The following is a 21827-nucleotide window of genomic DNA, read 5'->3' on the forward strand; positions in this document are numbered from 1 at the left end:
TATTAATATAACTAATTCTCAACATATCGCCATCTGTGGATACTTAAATCCTGACACTGGAACCATGAACCGATCTTTCTACAAACCAGAGAAAAGCTACAGGTGTGCAGAAAAAATTGAAATCTTTAAAAAAATATATGGGTGGTTAAAAATCCCCAAAATAAAATAACCAGTGCCTGTACCTTTAAGAAATGAATGCCTTCTCAGTGTCTGCTCAATGGTTGTTGCTAAGCAACAAAAAGAAGACTCACGGGGGGGGGTCATCCCCCGCCAGCAACCACTGGGCTACTTGCTGCCACATGACTTGCATGACTCACCAAAGTTCAACTGCTTGCTACTGTTCAGCAGCAGCTGCTCCATGAAACCCAGTGTAGTGTAGTGGTTAGAGTGTCAGACTAGGATCTGGGAGACCAAAGTTTGAATCCCCGCTATGTCATGGAAGCTCGCTAAGGGATCTTGGGCCAGACACACTCTTAGCCTAACCTACCTCACAAGGTTGTTGTGAGGATAAAATGGAGGAGAGGAGAATGATATAAGTTGCTTTGGGTCCAGATTGTGGAGAAAGGCAGAGTATAAATGAGGTAAATAAATAATAAATATAGCTGAAGATGCGAGGGGTGGGGGCAGATAAAAGACTGGTCAGTTGGTGGGTGGGAAGGAGAAAAATAAGTCCTTGAATAAAGGAAAAGTCAGAAGGAAAATACTCGAGGCATTCCCAGGAGCTAATAAGTGATCCTTGAAAATTTACAAAGAGCGCTGAGGATGACAGTATACCCCAAAAGTGTGCTGTCACATATGAATCTCAGTCCCAGGCACCAAGGCCTATGCCAAAGACTTATTTATTACAACATTTTCCTCAGCTTTTTTGTACAACAGCCCTCACAGTCGTTAGCAAAGTTATTGTATGATTTTTACTTGTTTTTTTATTTTTTTGTTTTATTGTACTCTTTGCTTGATATGTTTGATTAGTTGCCTTGAACATATATATTTAAATAAAACAAACAGTGACAAATCAGGTCATTTAAGAGCAGAGAGTTTTTTCAGCAGGAACGCAGTGGAATGGAGTTCCAGCACCTCTTAAAAATGGTCACATGGCCGGTGGACCCACCCCCTGATCTCCAGACAGAGGGGAGTTTAGATTGCCCTCCACGCCACCAAGCAGGCAATATAAACTCCCCTCTGTCTGCAGATCAGGGGATGGGGCCACCGGCCATGTGACCATTTTCACCGAGGGCACTTTAAACTTTAAAAAACTCCACCCTTATTCCAGCTGACCCAAAGTGACGTAATTGTGCAGTCTTGAGTTCCACCATTTCCTTTCCCAGAAAAAAGCCCTGTTTAAGAGACAGCATTTAAAAAAGTATCATTTAAAAGAGATGCAATTTTTTTTCTCCAAAAAACACGTAAAAAACACAGACCGACAGTTTAACATTGTCAGATCGAAGATCAGTCCCACAACAAAGCTGCTGAAGCAACCGCAAAACTTGTCTACACAGAAAGGCTTCACCACTTTTCCAAAAGCCACAAGAGAGGGAGAGCTACTTGTGTTTGGGGGGAGGGCAGGGATTTTCTTCTAAGAAAAGAGGAGGTGGAACTCAGTGGGTTGCCCTCAGAGAAAATGGTCACATGGCTGGTGGCCCCACCCCCTGATCTCCAGGCAGAGGGGAGTTTAGATTGCCCTCCCTGCCGCTCAGCAGAGGGCAATCTAAACTCCCCTCAGTCTGGAGATCAGGGGGCGGGGCCACCAGCCATATGACCATTTTCAAGAGGTTCTAGAACTCTATTCTATTTGTATATTGATTTTAGTTTTTGTTTTTATCGATTTTAATTGTTCACCGCCCAGAGCCCCTGGGGATGGGCGGTATATAAATTGAATAAATAAATAAATAAACAATTCCACCGTGTTCCCACTGAAAAAAAGCCCTGGGGGAGGGTATTCCACCATCTTGGCACTGCCACTGAAAAAGGCCTGTTATATCTTGGGCCGTGCCATAATTTCAAGGCTGATAAAAGAAAAAGGCTGGTAGGTGAGTCTCCACGGACACTAACAGTGAAATCCTGAGCAGAGTTACTTCAATCTAAGCCCATTGATTTCAATGGGCTTAGACTGGAGTAACTCTGTTTAGGATTTCACTTTAAGGTGATGTTGTAGAACATGGTCCTCTAGATATCCCAGACTCACATATTATAATAAATATCTTAATGAAATTTTTAAAAGCATGCATACTTTCACCCTCTGCCTCCCCTCCCAGCAACCCATAGCTTTGTTGTGATCTATTGGGTTTTTTAAAAAAATAAAGATCAACTGTCCAGCTCTTCCCATGGCTTTTCCAAACTAGCATTCTGACTTTCAAGATCTGTAAATGTCATTTGCCATATGAAAGCTGCCATCCCGCCACCCCCCCATCCTGCTTGCCTGAAAAGCGGCTGCCAGTCACTTCTGTAGCAGGAAATGCAGATGTTATTTTGGCATTCCGGAACAGAACAAGAGATCGGAGGAGGAGATAAAATTGCAAAAGCCTCTGGCTCGGGCTCCATAAAGCCCAGCTAATTACTAAAACATTCCCCAAAGATAAAAGCTCACTTCTTCATAAAACCGCTTTAATACTTCCTTGAAAAACGCAGTTGACGCAAACACTCATTTTGCGCTCTTGCATGGGACTGTCTGATCTGAATGTTTCGAGACTTTCATGAACACTTAGAATACATGTCTCCCACGAGAAGGGTTGGAATAGTGTGAATTGGGACTAGCAAAACACCATAGCATCCATTATTACACTTTCCTTATAAGAACTTTGGGACAGAAGCTGCTTGCATGGAAGAAGGGTGCTGGGAAGATTCCCAGTCCCACCACTGAGTGCTGCTGAAGGGGGATGGGGTGACCTTAGAGCCAAGCTACAAGTGACACCTGACACAGGTTGAACACTTGTCAGCTTCCCTCAAGTTTTGATGGGAAATGTAGGCATCCTGGTCTTACAGCTTGGCTCTCCATTTAATTGAAGTTTACAGAAACCCCCCCACACACACCCAGCAGAGGGGAAGGGGGGGCCCGGTGAAAACCCGACGCCTGCACTCCCCTCTTGACCGCATGTTCTCCCTCCCATAGACTGCCACTCTGTAAACTTCAATTAAATGGAGAGCCAAGCTGCAAGACCTGGACGCCTACATTTCCCATCAAACTTTGAAGGAAGCTGACAAGTGTCCAACCTGTGTCAGGCGTCACTTGTAGCTTGGCTCTTACTGGGGAGGGGTTAGATACCAGGGCCGTGGCTACAGAGACATGCAGGCGTGCAGCTATTGAATGGACATCAGAATCCAGCACGGATGCAGGTGATGACATCATTTGCCAATGCCAGGTTCTGCAGTCATGGACCCAGAATCTCTGTCTGCCTCTTTCTGACACTCTCTGGCTAGGGCTCCACATCTTCCTCCTCTTTCAGCAGTGCTTGGTGGTGGGAGTGAGAAACTTGGCACCCAACAACACAAGCTGCTGATGTTCTCAAAATGTGCAAGGATGCAACAATGCACGGAACAAGAGCTTGAGAGAAGCCATATTGAGTATAGACAACAAGTTATTTTGGTTACTAAAGAAGATGCATCCTGGGATCTGCCACAAAGCAGCACCATGTGACTTCTGGCCTACTGGTGGTCACTGGCTTGAGTCGATAGTCAAATTGCCAACATAGCCTAGGACGTCACCTGACTTTAAAACTGACTTTGATGGGCAGCAAAACCTATTTGTTTCCAAGAATAAATCTATACTGGACAGATAACAGGGTGTTATGATTAGCTGTGACCAGACAACAGGCTGATAAACATCAGTAATCACCAATGCAGAAATGTTTTCAGTGAAGGAAATTACAGCTCCAGGTGTTTGGTATGAACTCTGTGGATCTCAAAAATGAAAAAAAGAAAAGACCTAAACATCAATATATACTACAGCATGACGACAACTAGGCACTGGTTATTAATCAGGAACAAAGTAAGGTTTCCTGTTATTGTAGAATAGTTTATGTAGCCACCTACCTCTGTAATGTCTCCAACAGCATAAATGTGAGGAACAGAAGTCGCTTCGCTTGCATCAACAATGATTTTTCCCGTTGCAGAGTTAATTTTCACACCCGCAGTCTCCAAATTGAGGGTCTTGGTTTCAGGCTCTCGGCCTTGAGAAGAGACAGAGAATTTGGCTTTTAAAAGTTAAGCTTTTAGCAGTTTTAATTCTTTTAAATAAGAACCTTACCCTTTATCTGTCAAATGTTTCTAAAATTTTGGTTACATCAGTTCAAACATCTGCCTATCTGCCTTTTGATTTTAACCTTCTGTAAATAAACCTTCAGTTACTTTTTGAACCTCAAAAAAAATGTTTCTAAAATTCAGGTACAACTCAATTGCTTGGAAAAGAAGAAATCATCATATGAATAAATGTGATTGATTCTCAAGAAGGACCATATTTTGTCACTAGAACATTAGTGGCATTTCCTCTTCCTTTTCAGCTTTCCCTTTCATATTTGAATGCAAAATAAATAAAATAAACAAGTGCGTTTTCTTTCATGCTTCAAAAATACAACACCTCTCCTTGAACTCTGTAAATATGACTCTATTTCTTTTCCTATCAACGGTATAATACATCATTTATAATCCTTCCCCCAAACGCCTTGCCACCCAAAGTACAAATTGGCAGTAGTTTTAATATTCCATCATATGACCCAGTCTCAGAACTACAGCTTTCCTGATCTCTGTGAAGTCTCGGAATGTCTTTCAAGGTGATTCATTCAGTATGCAGAATTTTACTCATAACTGATCCCATGGAATTCCGGATCCATTTCAAGGTGTTGGTTTTGACCTTTAAAGCCTTAAATGGACTGGTACCAGCATACCTGAGGGACCATCTCTCCCCGTATGTGCCCCGGAGAGCACCTCGTTCAGCGGGTAAGAACTTACTGGTGATCCCTAGCCCTAGGGAGGCTCATTTGGCCTCAACCAGGGCCTTTTTGGTCCTGGCCCCAACCTGGTGGAAGTCTCTGTCTGAAGACACTCGGGCCTGCCAAGATCTTGTATCATTTTGGTGGGCCTGCAAGACAGAGATGTTCTGCCAGGCATATGGTTGAGGCCAGTGCCAGGACCATCATCGAGCCTCCCACCGGCCTCCAATTACATCTCATCCGTCTGTCTTCCTCCTTCTTTGTATGCTGGGGGCAGGAATGTGTAACCGGCCATCTGAGGTTTCTGTGTATATATGATTTTAATTGGTGAATTTTATTGCAAAATCTGTTGTGTAATTGTATTTTATGATTGTTGTACCCTGTCCTGAGCCCGCTCATGGGGAGGGCGGGTTAAACACCGAATAAACTAAAAAACTAATTTGTTTCTACAGCATTTTTTTATGTCCATAGAACAAACAAGCCAGAGGAACTGAGCAAGATTCAAGTCCAGTAGCACCAATATGATTTCCAGGGTATAAGCTTTTGAGAGTTGAGCTCCGTACGATAAGGGTAGCTTGTCTCTCAAAAGCTTATACCCCCTAAATCTTCTTGATCTTTAAGGTGCTACTGGATTCAAATTTGATTGCAGATCAACACAGCTACCCACCTGAAAGTCAGAGGGTTTGACTGTTTCCATGACAACTGCTGAGCACTTTGCTCCCTGATAGGTTTAAAATGCTTTGTTGGACTCTTAAGAATGTGATGCTCTTTCCAAAGCTGTATTAGGATCAGCTTAGAGGCAGATAATAAACCATTCACAAGTGCATCATATTCCTCAGGTTGGTCTAGTACAGCAGCCTGTGCGTCTATCAGTCTCCCCCTGGCTTCAGTGTTAATTTTTTTTTTTGCCATGTCAACCTCTCTCTTTGCTTTCTTTTTTCCTTCTTTCTTACTGTCTCTTTCACTCTATTTTTCTTCTGTTTCTTTCTCCTCTTAAAAGACCATAATATGGAGGCAGCGCCGCTTGTGAGACTAATTTTTAGGAGATGCCGAGGCTCAGTAGTGGGTACCAATTCAAAAACCAGCAGGGTCTATCTTCAGTATTTAAGAACATCAAATATAATATAAACAAAAATGGAGCCTTTGCAATTGCAGCTGAATCCACACGCCCTCGGAGCGTCCCAGCATTGCGCTAAATGTTTGCTAAACACCCAGAAGTATAGTGTCTTTCTAGCACGATTTCTGAATCACGCCAGAAAGACACTATACTTCTGGGTGTTTAGTGAACATTTGGCGCAACGCTGGGACGCTCTGAGGGCGTGTGCATTCAGCCTGCTTGAAGGGAGTTTGTGGAACACAATGTTTTGGCAATATACATGTGCCTCAGTCTAAGGAGGTACCTTAGTGAACAGCAGAGGTGCCATTTCAATGTTTGGTCAGATCTAACATGGTGGGGGTACTAGACTAGGACATAGGTTCAAATCCCTGTTCAGCCATGAAACTTGTTGGGAGACTGTAGCCAGTCACTTTTTCTCAGCCTTACAGAGTTGATATGAAGATAATATTAGAGGGGGAGAGTCACATATATTATCCTGAGCTCCTTGGAGGAAAGGTAGCATAAAATGTGATAGACAGAATGTGTCACCCCAGGTATCAAACTGTCAGTCCTGATTATCTGAAGCCTTCTCTATCAAGGGAAGCCCCAGATTTGCACAAAAATGTGAAATCTAAAAAACAAAAGAAAACAGGTTGTATTAATAAACACGTTATCTGTAGCTTTAAGAGATGAATGCCCACTGAGCTCTCATGAGACTACTTTCTGAGATCTCAGAGCCCATTTTGATGGCAACTAGGACACCATAACAATATTGTCAAGCTTTCCAATCCTTTGTTTCAATCAAAAGCAGGGAAAGGGAAAAGAGACTGAAGAAGGTAAAAGATGGAAGGGAAAGCTGAAGAGTGGGGGGTGAGGGTGGAAAGAATATGCAGGAAAATGGGAGAGGATATGGGGGCTGCAAGGTGGAGGGAAAGAGGAAATAGTGTGTGGGGAGGAAAATGAGATATCATGCCCCTGTGAGTTCTAGTGGGTTCCCTGCTTGTACAAGGCCATTTTTAGCCATCTACAACACGTGTCTTTGAGAGTAGAGCTTGGGAGCCTTTCCACATTATCCATCACAAGTTAAACTGGTATGATAGGGAACTGCAAGCATCTATACCAGTTACTGTGAAGAAACAACTATGGCATTTTGTACTGGGAAATAAATGAGAAAGAGTGGCTTCTGACTTTACAAGTCTGATTCCATTTTTAGAGACTATACAGGGAAAGATAACAATGAGTATCGGCAAACCCACCACCTTACATTTGATGAAACCTTTACAGCTACAACGAAGAAAAACAGAAGGGGAAATGTATTTGTGTTCTTTTAAACATCTGAGACATGCTTTGAGTCTTTGATGTTAATGTAGGAAATTATTAAACAAAAGGAAAACCTGGCATCTCGGTGGAGATCTAATTATATATAAACATACAGTTCACCATTTTTTTACAAAAATACATCTGCCATAAACCAACTTACCCCCTCCAAACAATGTCAGATCTGAATTCCTGGGTAAGGGGACTTCTATGGATTAATTTCAGCTGGTGAAACTGACACTTCCTCTGGGACTAGTGACTGAAGCTGTCGGCACTAGGTTATCTGTCTGTCTTCCCTTCCGAGGTCCCCAAGGGATGCTGATCCGCTGTTCCTTTCTTTGCCCTCTGCTCCCCAGCCCTGATGCTATCAGGCACCAAAAATAATAAACCTCCCAGACCTTATCATGGCTCGGATGTGAAACAACTTCCTACTGTTGTATTTCTTTGTGCACTGAGAATAAAGTCTGGAACGTTGGCAACTGGGCAGCTAACAGAGGGGTTTCCTAGTTTCCTCGTTTTCCTGCCCAGGCAGCGCCAAGAGCAAAACTTAGCACGCAATGGCAGACACTTTTAAAAAAGGGAAAGAAAAGAAATAGCCGCAAATCTCTCCCCTCCTCCCAACAACCTACCCATAGATTAGTTTTAAAAGCTAAAACAAAAACAACAGCTGGGATGATCAAACCGACAGGATAACACTTAACCTTTCGATTCCAATCTCGCTCAACATCTGCATGCATAGCTTGGCATTAAGAATGAAAGGACTGAGTGAGACACCCTGAGCTGATAAGCATGAAACCTCATCCGTTCTCCCACGTGTGCCCAAAGTGCAATTCTGAAAGCAGTAACAAAATATTAAACTTAGGTTGAATTTTTATTGGCTTTTAGCCATACCAGCTCTGATTTCTAAAACTAAAGCATCCGTTCAATACCGTCCATTAATATCAAATGTACATTTGGACCAGACAACTTTCTTGAACGTCTAGAGGCTTGGGTTAAAAGCCCATTAACTTTAACTGAATCTTTCAAAGAACACTGAGATTTAAGTGGAATAACATAAGATACATACAGTGGTTTGGATCTCATGGATCTGCTCAACTAACTGCGGAGCTTTTCCCCAGCACAAGAAGCCTTCCTCATCACAAAATGTATTAGCAGAATGGATCCATTGGATCCTAGTAGGATTGCCAACTCCAGGTTGCAAAATTCCTGGAGATTTGGGGGCAGAGCCTGGGGGTGAAGTTTGGGAAGGGGAGGGACCTCAGAGGAGTACAGTGCTATTCAGTCTACCCTCCAAAGCAGCCATTTTCTCCAGGGGAAGTGATTTCTGTCGTTTGAAGGTCAGTTGTCATCGCAGGCCTCTCTGAAAGTTGGTAACCCTCGATCCAACCCAGTTGAAGCTACCTAGGGTTACAACCTTAGTGTAGTTCCAGCAGTAAATCCAGTGTCAGTGGGTTGGAAAAAAGAAAGCAGCTCTACCAATATAACATGCAAAAGAAGGAATATGTGTGGGGATTGCGGAAACTCCAAAAGTGGAAGCAACATCCACATCATCACCCCCGCCCCTACCCACGTACATGCACTTGCAGAACCCTGTGTTGGAAAGATGTGCGAGCACCTGATTGTTTATATGCTTAAAAAATTATGCTAAGAGTGGAATTTTAATTACTATGTGCTAGTCATGATGGACTCATACATAAGAAGGGATTCAAAGTGCCACAGGCAATATTTATCTTGCACATGGTAGTCTTTTCCTTCTAGTGACAGCTCACTGCATTTCTTTGTGGCAAGGATTTTCTTGGGGGGGGGTGCATGGTGGGGGCACATGGAGTTGTCAGCAGAAGGAGAAAGCACCCCCCCCCCGTGCTAGCAGTGTATTGCTGATGGCATTCTGAGCCCATCCTGACATATTAGTACAAAACATTCCAATTAGTTCAATATTATTGACTGCAGCCCAAGCTCTGCTCACGACCTGAGTTCGATCCTGGCAGAAGCCAGGTTCATGTAGCCGGCTCAAGGTTGACTCAGCCTTCCATCCTTCTGAGGTCAGTAAAATGAGTACCCAGTTTCCTGGGGGTAAAGTGTAGATGACTGGGGAAGGCAATGGAGTACCCAGTTTCCTGGGGGTAAAGTGTAGATGACTGGGGAAGGCAATGGCAAACCACCCTGTAAAAAGTCTGCCAAGAAAACGTCGTGATGCAACGTCCCCCCATGGGTCAGTAATGACTCGGTTCTTGCACAGGGGACCATCTTTACCTTTTTATACCTTATTGAGATATAATGCGGAAACAAACCCTTCAGATATTTAACCAAGTAGAGAGCAAACAGGCAACTGTCAGCAGAAAAAGAAATCCACGCTTTCCTGAGCTAAAGCTAACAAGGAGGAACACGCACAGAACCTCAGAACAAGAGTCTCACACAAATGGCAAATTTCTTCACAAAGACAGTCATCGGGCACCCCTAAACCCATAAAGGCACATCAGATTTTTCAGCCTAGTTCAAAAAGTTAAGAACTTGATGGCCTGCCAAGCCCCCAGAGACAATTCTCAAGTCTCTTTCTCTTCTGTAGAAGAGACCACAGGCAGGGTTATAGCCAATAGTCTGACACAATGTAACATATGGGACATATCAAAACAAAGTTCCAAAGCAAACCCCCCCCCATTTTCTTGGGTAATCCAAACTGATGTGGTTGCAGAGCTGAAAAGGGAAACGATTTCTTCCATGTTTAACCCTTTCTTAGTATTGCACGCTAATGAATCTGAGTTTGGCCATTCACGTTGGTAAAGAGGCTGCTGAGCGACTCAGGGAACTACCTCCCCCCCCCAACCCCCACGCAGTGCAAAACATATGATGCTGCAAGGTACCATATACCATCTTTATTTCACAGAGAGATTAAGGCCTAAAGGCTTACCTTTATAACTAAGATGCTTCTATTTCAAAGGAGCATGAGCATAAAAGCCACAGAATAAGAACTTCAAGTAGGCTTTTATTTTCATCCATCCCCCCACCTCCTTCCATTATGGACTTAAAGGTGGCTTATGTGGGATTCCTCGGAGGTCCTCCATCCAGGCCCCGGCCAAAACCAGCCTTGCTTAGCTTCCCAACCAGGGTTCTGCAGGACATCAGAGTTGCCACAAGAAACCGTGGAATAAATAAATTACAAATTTGAAATTCTACCAAAAAATCTGAATATCCAAATTCAGCCAAGAATGCAACGTTTGTGCAAAAACAAACAACCCCAATTATCACATTGAAAGTAAACTTTATGTTAACTTTGGATGTGAACTTTATTTGATTTAATTTTTAAAAAAAGATTATTTAATACAAAAAAGACAAGAAAAATGCCTCACTGTTTTCTTAAAATGTAAGCTGACAAATAAAAAAACGACAATAATTTAGCAGCAATGCACTTGCTTTCCCCATCATCAACTTTTTCTATAAATGTTTTGAAAAATCAGTTTAGGGCTCCTCCATGAAAAAAAGTTGGGAAACACTGAGACAGATACACCATGGGCTCCCTTGCGAAAATTTAAAGAGAAGAGTTCCTCGTGACTTTCCCAGCTCCAACCGTGGCATCTCATGCTTTATTTTCCACCCTCAGTTTTAATCAAAGATATTTCAAATAGGTAGTAGGACCTAAGATTGTTAAAATGACAGTGTTGCTTAGCACCATAAGCCCCCAAACTGAAGAAACGGTGATGCATTAATTTTAATAAAGGGGTTAGATACAACGTAGAAAGCCAAATGGTTAAAACAATGATTATATTTGTACAGATATGGAACATCCAGAAGATAAGCACTTATCAAATTATATTCCCCATTACTATGTACGGATGTGAAAGTTGGACAGTGAAGAAAGCTGACAGGAAGAAAATTGATTCATTTGAAATGTGGTGCTGGAGGAGAGTTTTGCGGATAACATGGACGCCCTGAGCCTGCTGGAAATGTGGGGAGGGCGGAATAAAAATCGAAAATAAATAAAATAAATAAATAAATAAAAAAGACAAATAAGTGGGTACTACATCAAATCAAGCCTGAAACCTCCCTAGAAGCTAAAATGACAAAACTAAGACTATCATACTTTGGTCACATCATGAGAAGACAAGGTTCTCTGAAAAAGTCAATAATGCTAGGAAAAGTGGAAGACAGTATGAAAAGAGGAAGACCTAAACTGAGATGGCTGGACAAAATAAAAGAAGCCACGCCCTCCAGTTTGCAGGATCTGAGCAAGTCTGTTAATGATAGGGCGTTTTGGAGGTCTTTCCTTCACAGGGTTGCCATAAGTCGGAGGTGACTTGATGGCACATAACACACATACAAATCATCAAATAAATAACTGTTTTTTAAAAAAAACTTGAAAATGCAACTCACCACCCAAAAAGGATTAAATAAATTTAAAATGTACATAAAGACAAGACATGCTCTGTTTCCTTGCCTCCCACCACAATCCCCAGATGTTTATCACAAAATTGCCTTCCCAACACTTCTGTGTTAACTGTGCACTACAATGGCACTGTATCACGTTATTATTATTATTATTATTTTAAAAACTAAGGATTTACTATTGATGGGCTGCTGCAGATCACTAAATGAGCCTCTAAATGGCCAGAAGAGCTAATACGGTGCTGTGGTTAGAATGTCCACTATGAAGCTTATAGAGTGACCTTGAACTACTCACTCACTTTCAGCCTAACCTACCTTACAAGTTTGTTGTGAGGAAAAATGGAGGAGGGGGGAGAACTATGTACACTACGTGAGCTCCGTAGAAGAGAAGGCTGCAAATGTGATAGGCAGAATTTCTTTAACTTAAAAGCAGCAGCAGAAGTAGAGAAAAGTCTCAAGCTCAGATGAGGGTAGGAAGAGTACTAAATTACCAGAGGCAGCTGGGAGAATAGCTTGCTTTCTATGAGTTCTTGATGCCTTTTTCTGTGATCAGGCAAGTCACCAAGGGCAGAGCTACACCTCAAACCATGCTTTGAAGATCCAGACGCAATGCCAAACTACAGTTTGTCCATACTGTGATTTGCAAAACAGCTTCAAAATACTTATTAAGATTCTGGATTGAGTTCCCTCGCTCAAACCATGGTTTTATTATCCAACCACAGTGACAAACCATGGCTTGTTGCTACACATGAGCTGTGTCTTTTATTACTACATCATAACATAAATGGTTCTCTCTCTTTTAAAGACAGTGGGGTATAACACAATAACTCTGTAGCCTTTTCAAAGCAGACTCTGTGGTCACTACAGCGATTTTAAGTTAGCTGTTAAAACCAGAGTATCTACCTCACACAAGCTGGTTCAGAGACTTTGTAAATTATTTGCAAATGGTTTCTGCATTGATACCCTAACGGGAAACCAATGTAAGCGTGGTAACAGACTCAGCCTCTGAGACAAAGCAGACCCTTGGATCTCGTTTTTTAAAAAAACAACACCACTGAAACCCACCAGCAAGTTTCAAGCAACTCTTGTCCCTTGGGAAAGATTAGATCTACACAGCTAGTCACAAAGACTGAGGAAAATGAGCAGCTGTGGTTCATCCGGTAGAAGTCAGTCAATGAGAAATGGCGCTCATCTCCATCATTTGCTTTTCATGTTAATGAGCTGGTTAAATCAGCGTGTATGCCCAAGAAGAATGACATGAACGTTTCTCAGAACATTCTAGATGGCTTTTGGTACAACGCAATGCAATACCCAGGGAGTGAGAAGAGACTTGGGGAACAGTTCGCCAACGCATTTCTTTGTAGCATGCAGGTTTTAACAGAGTCCTGAGAATCTTCACAACTGTGTAAGATTCTAGGCCATCTGGTTGCAAAAATAAACTTGAGAACATTGGCTTGTGTTTTACCATGCTGCTCTGCAAAAAGTCTGAAACCGATCAGAGGAAGGCTTTAAACTTTTTTGAGCAGAGCAGTAGAAGTACAAGTCAATATATGCACAGAATCATTTGCATAACGCTGTTAAAAGGCACAAAGTTTTCTTGTGCTTGACCTCATAATTTGTTAATGCAAATTATACTCATCAAATGCAAATAAAATTATGAAAATTATAGCTTTTCCGCTCATGACATATTTACAGTCTGGCCTGCAGTGGCAAATCTTCTCCTCTTAGGTAGTTAGACAATCTGGCTTTCAGTTCTCACTGCACAGTGTCACATTCCTGAACAGCATCCAAAACATGTGAATAATTGGAAAGATGGGAAAAAAGGAGTGCTGTTTAGACAGGGTTATCATATCAGGAGGTTGCCGAGGAGCACATGTGCTCAGTTTATATGGAACAGCAAACCTTGATTTGGGAATTGCTGCTTGAACCTTAAGCTCACAAAAGCACTTTGTTCACAAACTCCCATTTCTCTCCTTCACTTGTTCATGCAAACCATGGTTTGCTACTGTATCTTGAAACATTCTCCACTGAGCAAAGACAGCCACTGATATGGTAGGGTAGACGTTCTTTGTAGAGGAGGAGACAAATTGGGCTTTTTGCTTAAATCTCAAACCCTGATTTATTTCAGCAGATTTGGGCAACAACTAGTTAATCTGTCTGTAGCCGATCTCTTGCTAGATTTACAAGCTGCCCCCTTTCAGTCTGTGTTTGTGACTGGCGTGTCTTCAGACAGGAAATCCTCAACACAACTAAGTTTCCTAAGTCTGTTATCAGAGACACCTGGTGTGGGTGTGTTGATACAGAATAAAAACAATCATACACCAACTCCATATCAATTAACCAGCTTTAACTGCTAAATGACTTAAAAAACCTTAATCCTATGGGGTGGAGTTCTCATCGAGAAGGGAAGTATTTAAATTCTGAGTTTTCAGAGTGGAAAAAACCTAAAGTTTTTTAAATCTCTTTGCTAATTAGGGGTACATGCACAGTCCCAGCAGTGTGGTCTCTCAGTGGTTTCACACTGCAACAGGTGATGTGGCAGTGCACCAACCAAATCTGTAGATTAAGTTGACAGACAATTTCAGGGAGAGGACATATCTCAGTGGCAGAGGTCCTGTTTTGCATGTTGGAGGTGCAAAGTTCAAACTTCCAATGAAAATGCTTTATAGCCTGTCACATCATTGGTCTATCAAGATCAATATTGTCTACTCTGACTGGTAGCAGCTTCCAAGGATTTCAAGCACAGTTCTCAGGGTGCAGAGCAATTAAAGACGCTCGGCATTATTCTGACTGGTAGCAGTTCTCCAGGATTTCATGTCAGCACCCTAGAAAAGATGAGCCAATGCTTGACTCAGTATAAAGCAGCTTCATACATTCATATACCACCACCTAGCAAAGATGTTTTGTTCACAAAAATTATTTCCACAAACAGATCTGCTATAGATGCAAAAAGCTGGGGAATGAATGGGAGAAAGACAACACTGTGTACAATGATGTTGTTCATTTCCATTACCCCCTCCTGCCAGCTCCATTTGTTAGGCTAAAAAACTGAATAGCAACAAGGTGCCATTCATTTCCCTGTGTTTTGCCTTTAGCTGTTTTCTTTCTGTATCAATACCCTCCCTGAAATTTGGCAAGGATGATCTCTTGGGCAAGAAACAGGATTCCTGAGAATGTCATCTACCTTAGATAGAAAACAAAGCCAGAAATTTCCCTTGGAAAACAATGTTAAACGAATAAAACAAAAATGATCACATGTCTAAACAAATCTATTCACAAAGTTTTTGAAACAAAACCCAGTTTGCACAGAACAAATGGGGTACCAGAAATCTGGATCCAGACTTGTACAAATATGTTTCCACTGCAAAGTACTTTTCCACAGGCACAGCACCATGTATAGTCTTCTCTCTCTCCCAGGGGCTCCCTGGATCTATTCTTGGTGGAGTATGTCAACTTTTATACTTACTACACTCCATCACTTTCTTTTCCCTGGCTTCCATTCCAAACATGCCCCCAAATTAAGCCAAGTACACCTGGAATCTTTAAATATATGCCTTCTCTATTAAGGGAAGGGCTTGGAATCATTCCAGAAGTTTGAGGCAAATCAGATAAGGTGTTTGGGAAATGTGGAGATTTGAATGATGAAATCTCATATACTAAATAATTTCTAAACTTTTGATATTCATCACAGCTGTCAAAAGATGCTATTTGACAAACTGATGTAAAGATACTTTTAACAATCTAGTTTTGTTGTTTTACTTTGCCGGTGTTTTCCCCTCATCCGGCAGGGACTTTTGTATGTTTTGAGTTTTACACAAGGGAGCATTGAAAAATGCCATTTCCCACATCCTCGTATGTTTTCTGAAGCAGTATGGCCCAGAAAGGCTTCTGCCATGGGACTATCTATGAGGTGGATTTCAAAGAGTTGGTAAACCACCGGGAAATTTGCCCTCAACTCATAACCTCCCCATCTCTGAGATACTATAAGCTCTTTCGGGTTTCAGCTGGTCAGTGGCCGTTTTCACACTGTTTACCAGCCACAGAACATCGTGCCAAGCTCCTGGAATGACAGCATCTTCCTGGTGCGATTTCGTCGTTCTCGCACGAAATCGCGCCAGGAAGATGCTGTAGTTCCAGAAGCTTGGCGCGATGTTCCGTGGCCGGTAAGCAGTGTGAAAATGGCCAGCTTCCGTACTCCCTCTTGTGTCTTGTCCCAGACCTGACTCTCAATTCCCCTAATTACCTCCTAAAGCACTGTTTTTCACCCCATGGATTGGGACTCTCAGGTGGGTTGCAGAGTGCACCCAGTACACCATAAGCCCTGTGGCGGCTGTGAGTGAAAGAGAACAGTCAGAGAATTTAATTGAAGCAGTAGCATGCTGTGGGATTTATTGTGTTTATTCTTATACCATACTACTATGCCTCAGGTGCATAGCAGGCACGTGGGGCCCTTTCTCTGAAACGTCCAATCCCACACACTTGCCTCTCCTTGTTTAACACCCCTAACTGCCCACAATCAGGTAAATGGGTAACACAAGTTTTTAAAGTGCTGGTAGTGTGTAAGCTGTGTGTCCCCACAGCTTTCTTACTTGGATCCTGCAGGCACGCTGCTGTAATTTATTTATGAGGCAAATATGAATCCTGACAAGACAAAGATGGAGATAAACAAGCTTTTACTTAAGTGGAAAAGTGTTTAACAGGGTAAAGGTCTTGTGTGGAATGCTTCAGTTTATAACTTGAAAATGGCTCTCGACATCACTTCCCAGTGGTTTCATACGGTCACAATGAGAGTGAATATTTGCTAACCGAGTCTCGGTTACAGTAAATAAACGCTGAAGGGAGATTTGGTTTCCCTTTCTCCAGACGGTTTACCTCAACTTATGAGGTTACATTGGACCTGTTACCACAACTGACAGGATCCTCCGCAGGATCCTTTTAAGACAGTTTCCTGTCCCCAGAACCTGTACACATTCGTTTGGTATTTTGGTATGGGCAGGGCTTTTTTTCAGCGGGAACGCAGTGGAATGGAGTTCCGGCGCCTCTTAAAAATGGTCACATGGCCGGTCAGCGGCACGGAGGGCAATCTAAACTCCCCTCTGTCTGGAGATCAAGGGGCGGGGCCACCGGCCATGTGACCATTTTTGCCGAGGGCAATTTCAACTTTTAAAAAGGCACAACCAGGGCTTTTTTTCAGGGGGAACGCGGGGGAACGGAGTTCCGGAACCTCTTGAAAATGGTCACATGGCCGGTGGCCCCGCCCCCTGATCTCCAGACAGAGGGGAGTTTAGATTGCCGTCTGCGCCAAGCAGCAATTTAAATTTTAAAAAACCTCCCCCTTGTTCCAGCTGACCCAAAGTGACATGATTGTGTGGTCTTGAGTTCCACCACTGAGTTCCACCACCTCTTTTCCCAGAAAAAAAGCCCTGGGTATGGGAAAACAAGCTTTCTTCTCTAAGCTGACCCCAAATCCTAATTAAAAGCTGAATAACCCTCTGGTTAAACTAGTTAACCCTCTGGTTAACCATCTTTTCAAGAGCCTCAAATCCCAGTCTGAGGAGGGGAGTTTTCCCCTCCCTTTTTAAAATGAAGCTTGCTTGGCCTCTCCCATCTAATAGAGTTCCATGGGCTCTGATTGGCTGAAAACTGCTTGGATTTGCATAGACCCAAAATCACAAAAGGATTGGTTCTAATCTGAACCCTGGAGGGGAGGCGGGACTTTTTGGAATGATTGCCATAAGCTGTTCTTGAATCACCGTGTTTATTTCTGCTTGTTGAAAATAATTTGCTGCTAGTGTTCATGCCCATAGAACAAGGTTTACTTTGCATGCAAGCTGAGAGAAGGAAAAGGATGGTAATACAAAGTCACTCAGTGAGGAAGAGGATTCTTTTTTTTTTTTTGGCAATGACAGGGTTCCTCCTCTTCCTGCCATGTGACTGTTACTTCCTGTCACATGTTTGCAACTTAATGGGTCCCAATTTAGCAGATTAAAGGGAGTTCTTGGGTCTGTAAAGGTTGAATAACTCTGCTAAAGGATAATCCGCATGCTCATTCCTCCTCAATGTGTTTTGGCTTTATTATTTTGTAAATAATTTTTTAAAAGAATGTTTTCCTTCACACCTGTTAAGTCCAACAAGCATGCAGAAACCTTGACTGAGAGTCACTCTGTTTTGCTGCTCTGTTGATAGACACAGGGCTATCAAGTTTGCTATTTTGAGGAGTGCTGATGTGTTATACTAAACAACCTTCCTCTCTTACACTTGCACACAAGCCTTCTTAGTACATGCCACGCATCTGTTGCGCAACTTCTTTCCCTATGAGAACATCACCAAAACTCAAGCTTGAAAACCTTTCAGAAGTTTTTCTTTTTTAAATTCAAGCTGGCTTTTGGAGGACAGTGCTAAGCTTGCTGTAGTGTTTTCATGTCCTTTAATCAACTTTTTACAAAGGTACATACATTTTCCAGCTGAAAAATAGCATATTAAATTTCAGCCAATTGTGATAGTTTTTCTGGCTTTGCTCCCAGGCTAATTAAACATTTCCCTGTGGAGGGATAGATTCAGCAGTTATCTCATAGATGTGTATGACAAACAGATAAGCTCTTGATTCCCACGAATGAAGACTGCATCTTGCTCCCTCCCCAGATTGGGAAACCAGTCAATGAAGCGGCATTCTCTAAGCCTTGGTTCACACATCCATGTACATCACCTGTTGATTAGTATTTCATGACAAGCTGCTCTAGGCACCAAAAAGCATCATGTTTTAGGGGATGTAAGGTGGTTTGAAAGTTCTGTCCCTGGGGGGAAATCAGTTGGCCCATATTTCATGCACACAAACTATCATTTGATGTTGCAGCAATGAGCAGGGCTTTTTTTCAGCTGTAACGCGGTGGAACGGAGTTCCGGAACCTCTTGAAAACAGACACATGGTCGGTGGCCCCTCCCCCTGATCGCCAGACAGAGAGGAGTTTAGATTGCCCTCTGCGCCCCTGGCGATCAGGGGGCGGGGCCACCAGCCATGTGACCATTTTTGCTGATGGCAATTTAAAAACTCCCCCTTGTTCTCGCTGACCAAAAATTAGGTCATTGGTCCTGGGAGCATGCGCGCACTCTGCACGTGCACATGTGGTACCAGGGGCATGACCTCCCACCAAGAGTTGCCCCCTGTACTGGCAACCCACTGAGTTCTACCACCTCTTTTCCCAGAAAAAAAGCCCTGACAATGAGTATACCTTGCAAAGCAACTCAAATTAAGCATAAAAGTACAGGAGATATTATTAAAATATTTACCTACTGCCCACATCAGCGTGTCAAATTCATCCGTTTCTTCTTGGCCAGAGTCACCATACTTCCACACGACTCGTAGCCTGCCGTTTCCCATCTTCTCCACTTTAGTTGGGGTACATTTCTTTAAAAACCGTGTGTGATTGGCTTCCATATAATCTGTTACTAAGGCAGCCATTTGCTAAAACAGGAAAGGAGTGCGGCGGGGATAAGAATTTGTCCTTGTATGTTACATAAATCCTGAGTTCAGGTTGCGACGGGAAACCTTCTCCCAGCTTGACTCAGAAGCAATATCAGCAAGCTGAGGTGCTTCCCCAAACTATTTGAAATTAATTCCCGATTCTGGAATTGGAGCCTGTTGGGTTCCAGTGACATCACTTTGAACACAAGGGAATTTAAATGTCTGCCCTCTAAAACCCACCTGCAACCCCCCCCCCGTGCCCCATGCATGAGCCCTCTTTCATTTTTGTTTCCTTACACTGTAGCAGCAGCAGCAGCAGCAGCAGCAGCAGCACAGACGTCTTGCTGGAGGCCTCCTCCCCTTCCCTCCATTATGTAGAATGCTGCAATGACAACATCCCTTGCCCTGCCAAATGATATTTTTTTGAACCTGAGATGCCAGAGACTATTGGGGAGGGCAAAACTACCACCCCTTCTCTGACACTGGGTCTGTGGGATAAGTTCAGCCCACGAATTTGTTTGTTAAGTTTCTTCCATCTGGCCGGAAGGTCTTTGAATGATGGGGAAAGTGGCATTCAAATATCTTATAGAAATGGCTGCAGCTCACCCCTATGGGGAAGAGTATAGCACTGTAATTTGGAACAACTGTCATGCTGATGGTAAAGATTCATATCCCAACCCCTGTCCTGGCCTCTATGGCAAACAACCCATGAGTTGCTCACAAGCCACCTTGATGCCCACAGACATGCATTTTCCCTCCCTTGCCTCCTCTGGTGGGGCATAAGAACATAACAAAAGAAGAGCCCTGCTGGATCAGATCAGAGGTCCATCTAATTCAATGTCCTGTCTCACACCGTGGCCAAGCTGTTACTCGGGAGGGCCAACACAGAGCATAGAGGCCGAGATCTTCCCCTGATGTTGCCACCTGGCACTGGTGTTCAAAGGCATACTGCCTCTGAATGTGGAGATTCCTTTTAATCACCATGGCTAGTGCCCACTGATAGAACGATCCTCCATGAATCTGTCTAATCACTTTTTAAAGCTGTCTGTGCCGGTGCCATCACTATTATATCCTTTGGTCCCACACCCCTGGGCTCCACTACAAGGGACCACTGGGACATGAAATGCAACTTGGTGTACATACAGGTGCATTTCCCCTCCTCCCCTGAATGATCATTTGACACATAGACCCCCCCCCTTTCTGTCCTACCCATCAGGAAAATGGGCATTTTGCAAACATACAGTAAACAACTATCTCACTACACAAACAAATTTCACCCCCACCTCCCGACAACAGAGCAATCTGGCAACTGGGCATCAACCTGCTTCCTGATGCCTGTGCAACGTACAAATACTCTGTGCCAACAAGAAAGGGTTGAGCTGATTGTCCTTCCCTCTCTGGTGCACCTGTCACACGCCTCTCCAATGTGTGTGACTCATTAAGATATCCTGAAAAGCTCCTTTACAAAAGGAAATGGAGCCTTCCTAGAAAAGGATTGTCTGAACCAATGCCATCCTGCTGCCAAACAGTAAACTGTTACGCTGATGGGTTTATTAAAAAAATGCCACTGCTGTTGATGACATTGTCAAAGTGTTGTACTTAAAAAGGGTGTGTTTACTAGTTGCATAAAGGAGAGATCACAAATCCACCCAGAGAGAAGAACTTAAGTGCTCGGTTTTGGAACTGGTGGGTGGGGGCAAACTTTGCTCCTGCTCTTCTGCTAGTCCTGACCTATAGCAAGAAAACAAACTCCAGACTGCCATTCTTTAAAAAATCTCCAGCATGATGTACTAGCATTTTGGTGCCAGTTTGTCTCCCTCAGCTGATTTCATGTCTATGGTTTCTTTCATTTCAGCAGTTATTGACCCAGTTGCAGCCTAAATTTTTGATGGTGAGCAGGCTGGGGCTTCAGCCCCTTTTAGATGTATGAATTCCATTGTTATGCCCAATGTAGGTGCAATCTGGGAGATCTGTGATTAGGCACACCAGTGGGCTTTTTAAAAACAAGGAACAGCTTGGGAAAGATGTAATTCAGATCGGAGGGTGCAGCATTGGAGGGTGTTGCATTGATGTTAGCAATATACATTGCATATATAAGTGACCTAACATTGTATGCTTAAATACCATATAAATTGCATATACAAACCATGCAACTCACACACACACACAATTCAAACAAATCTATATACACAAAAGTAAAGTAAAAAGTAAAGTAAAACAACAAAAGTGACCAAAATGACAAAGGAATGTAAAAAGAAATAAATTAGAGAACATTTTCTCATTCCAATTGTCAAACTGACATGGGGCAGAAAGCCACCAAAGGATCCTTCTGCCAATGCTACTAACCTATAATACCAGTAGGGAGAGACCTGTAACTTAGTGGTGAATCTTAATCCAAGCTAAGCAGACTGACATAGCAGTCAACAGCATCAGTTACCTGGTCAAATCCTCGAAGAGGGATGCTTCTTATCATGACCGTAGTATCCAATCCAAGGCCCGTGAGAAAGCCAGCGCACTCAAGGGAAACATCTGGTAAATTAGCAGTCAAAGGAATGTAGCTCAGCTTCATTTTAGTTTGATCAAACAATCACAGTCACAGCAAGATCAGTTATTCTCAAAACAGTTTTCAAGGGCACTTACAAGAATCACC

General features: G+C 42.9%; 1 protein-coding gene across 1 annotated transcript in view; it reads right to left on the reverse strand.

Moving 5' to 3' along the window:
* Positions 1 to 21827, reverse strand: part of TXNRD2 (thioredoxin reductase 2) — a 69772-nt gene that overhangs the window by 15620 nt on the left and 32325 nt on the right. Inside the window, exons 10-12 of the mRNA XM_054995989.1 lie at positions 21615 to 21706; positions 19003 to 19177; positions 4027 to 4163 (exon numbers count right to left, since the gene is read on the reverse strand). Coding sequence (XP_054851964.1) covers positions 4027 to 4163; positions 19003 to 19177; positions 21615 to 21706 — 404 coding nt within the window. The remainder of the gene's footprint in view (positions 1 to 4026; positions 4164 to 19002; positions 19178 to 21614; positions 21707 to 21827) is intronic.

Source organism: Eublepharis macularius, chromosome 13 (genome assembly GCF_028583425.1).
Source record: "Eublepharis macularius isolate TG4126 chromosome 13, MPM_Emac_v1.0, whole genome shotgun sequence".
Taxonomy (NCBI): domain Eukaryota; kingdom Metazoa; phylum Chordata; class Lepidosauria; order Squamata; family Eublepharidae; genus Eublepharis; species Eublepharis macularius.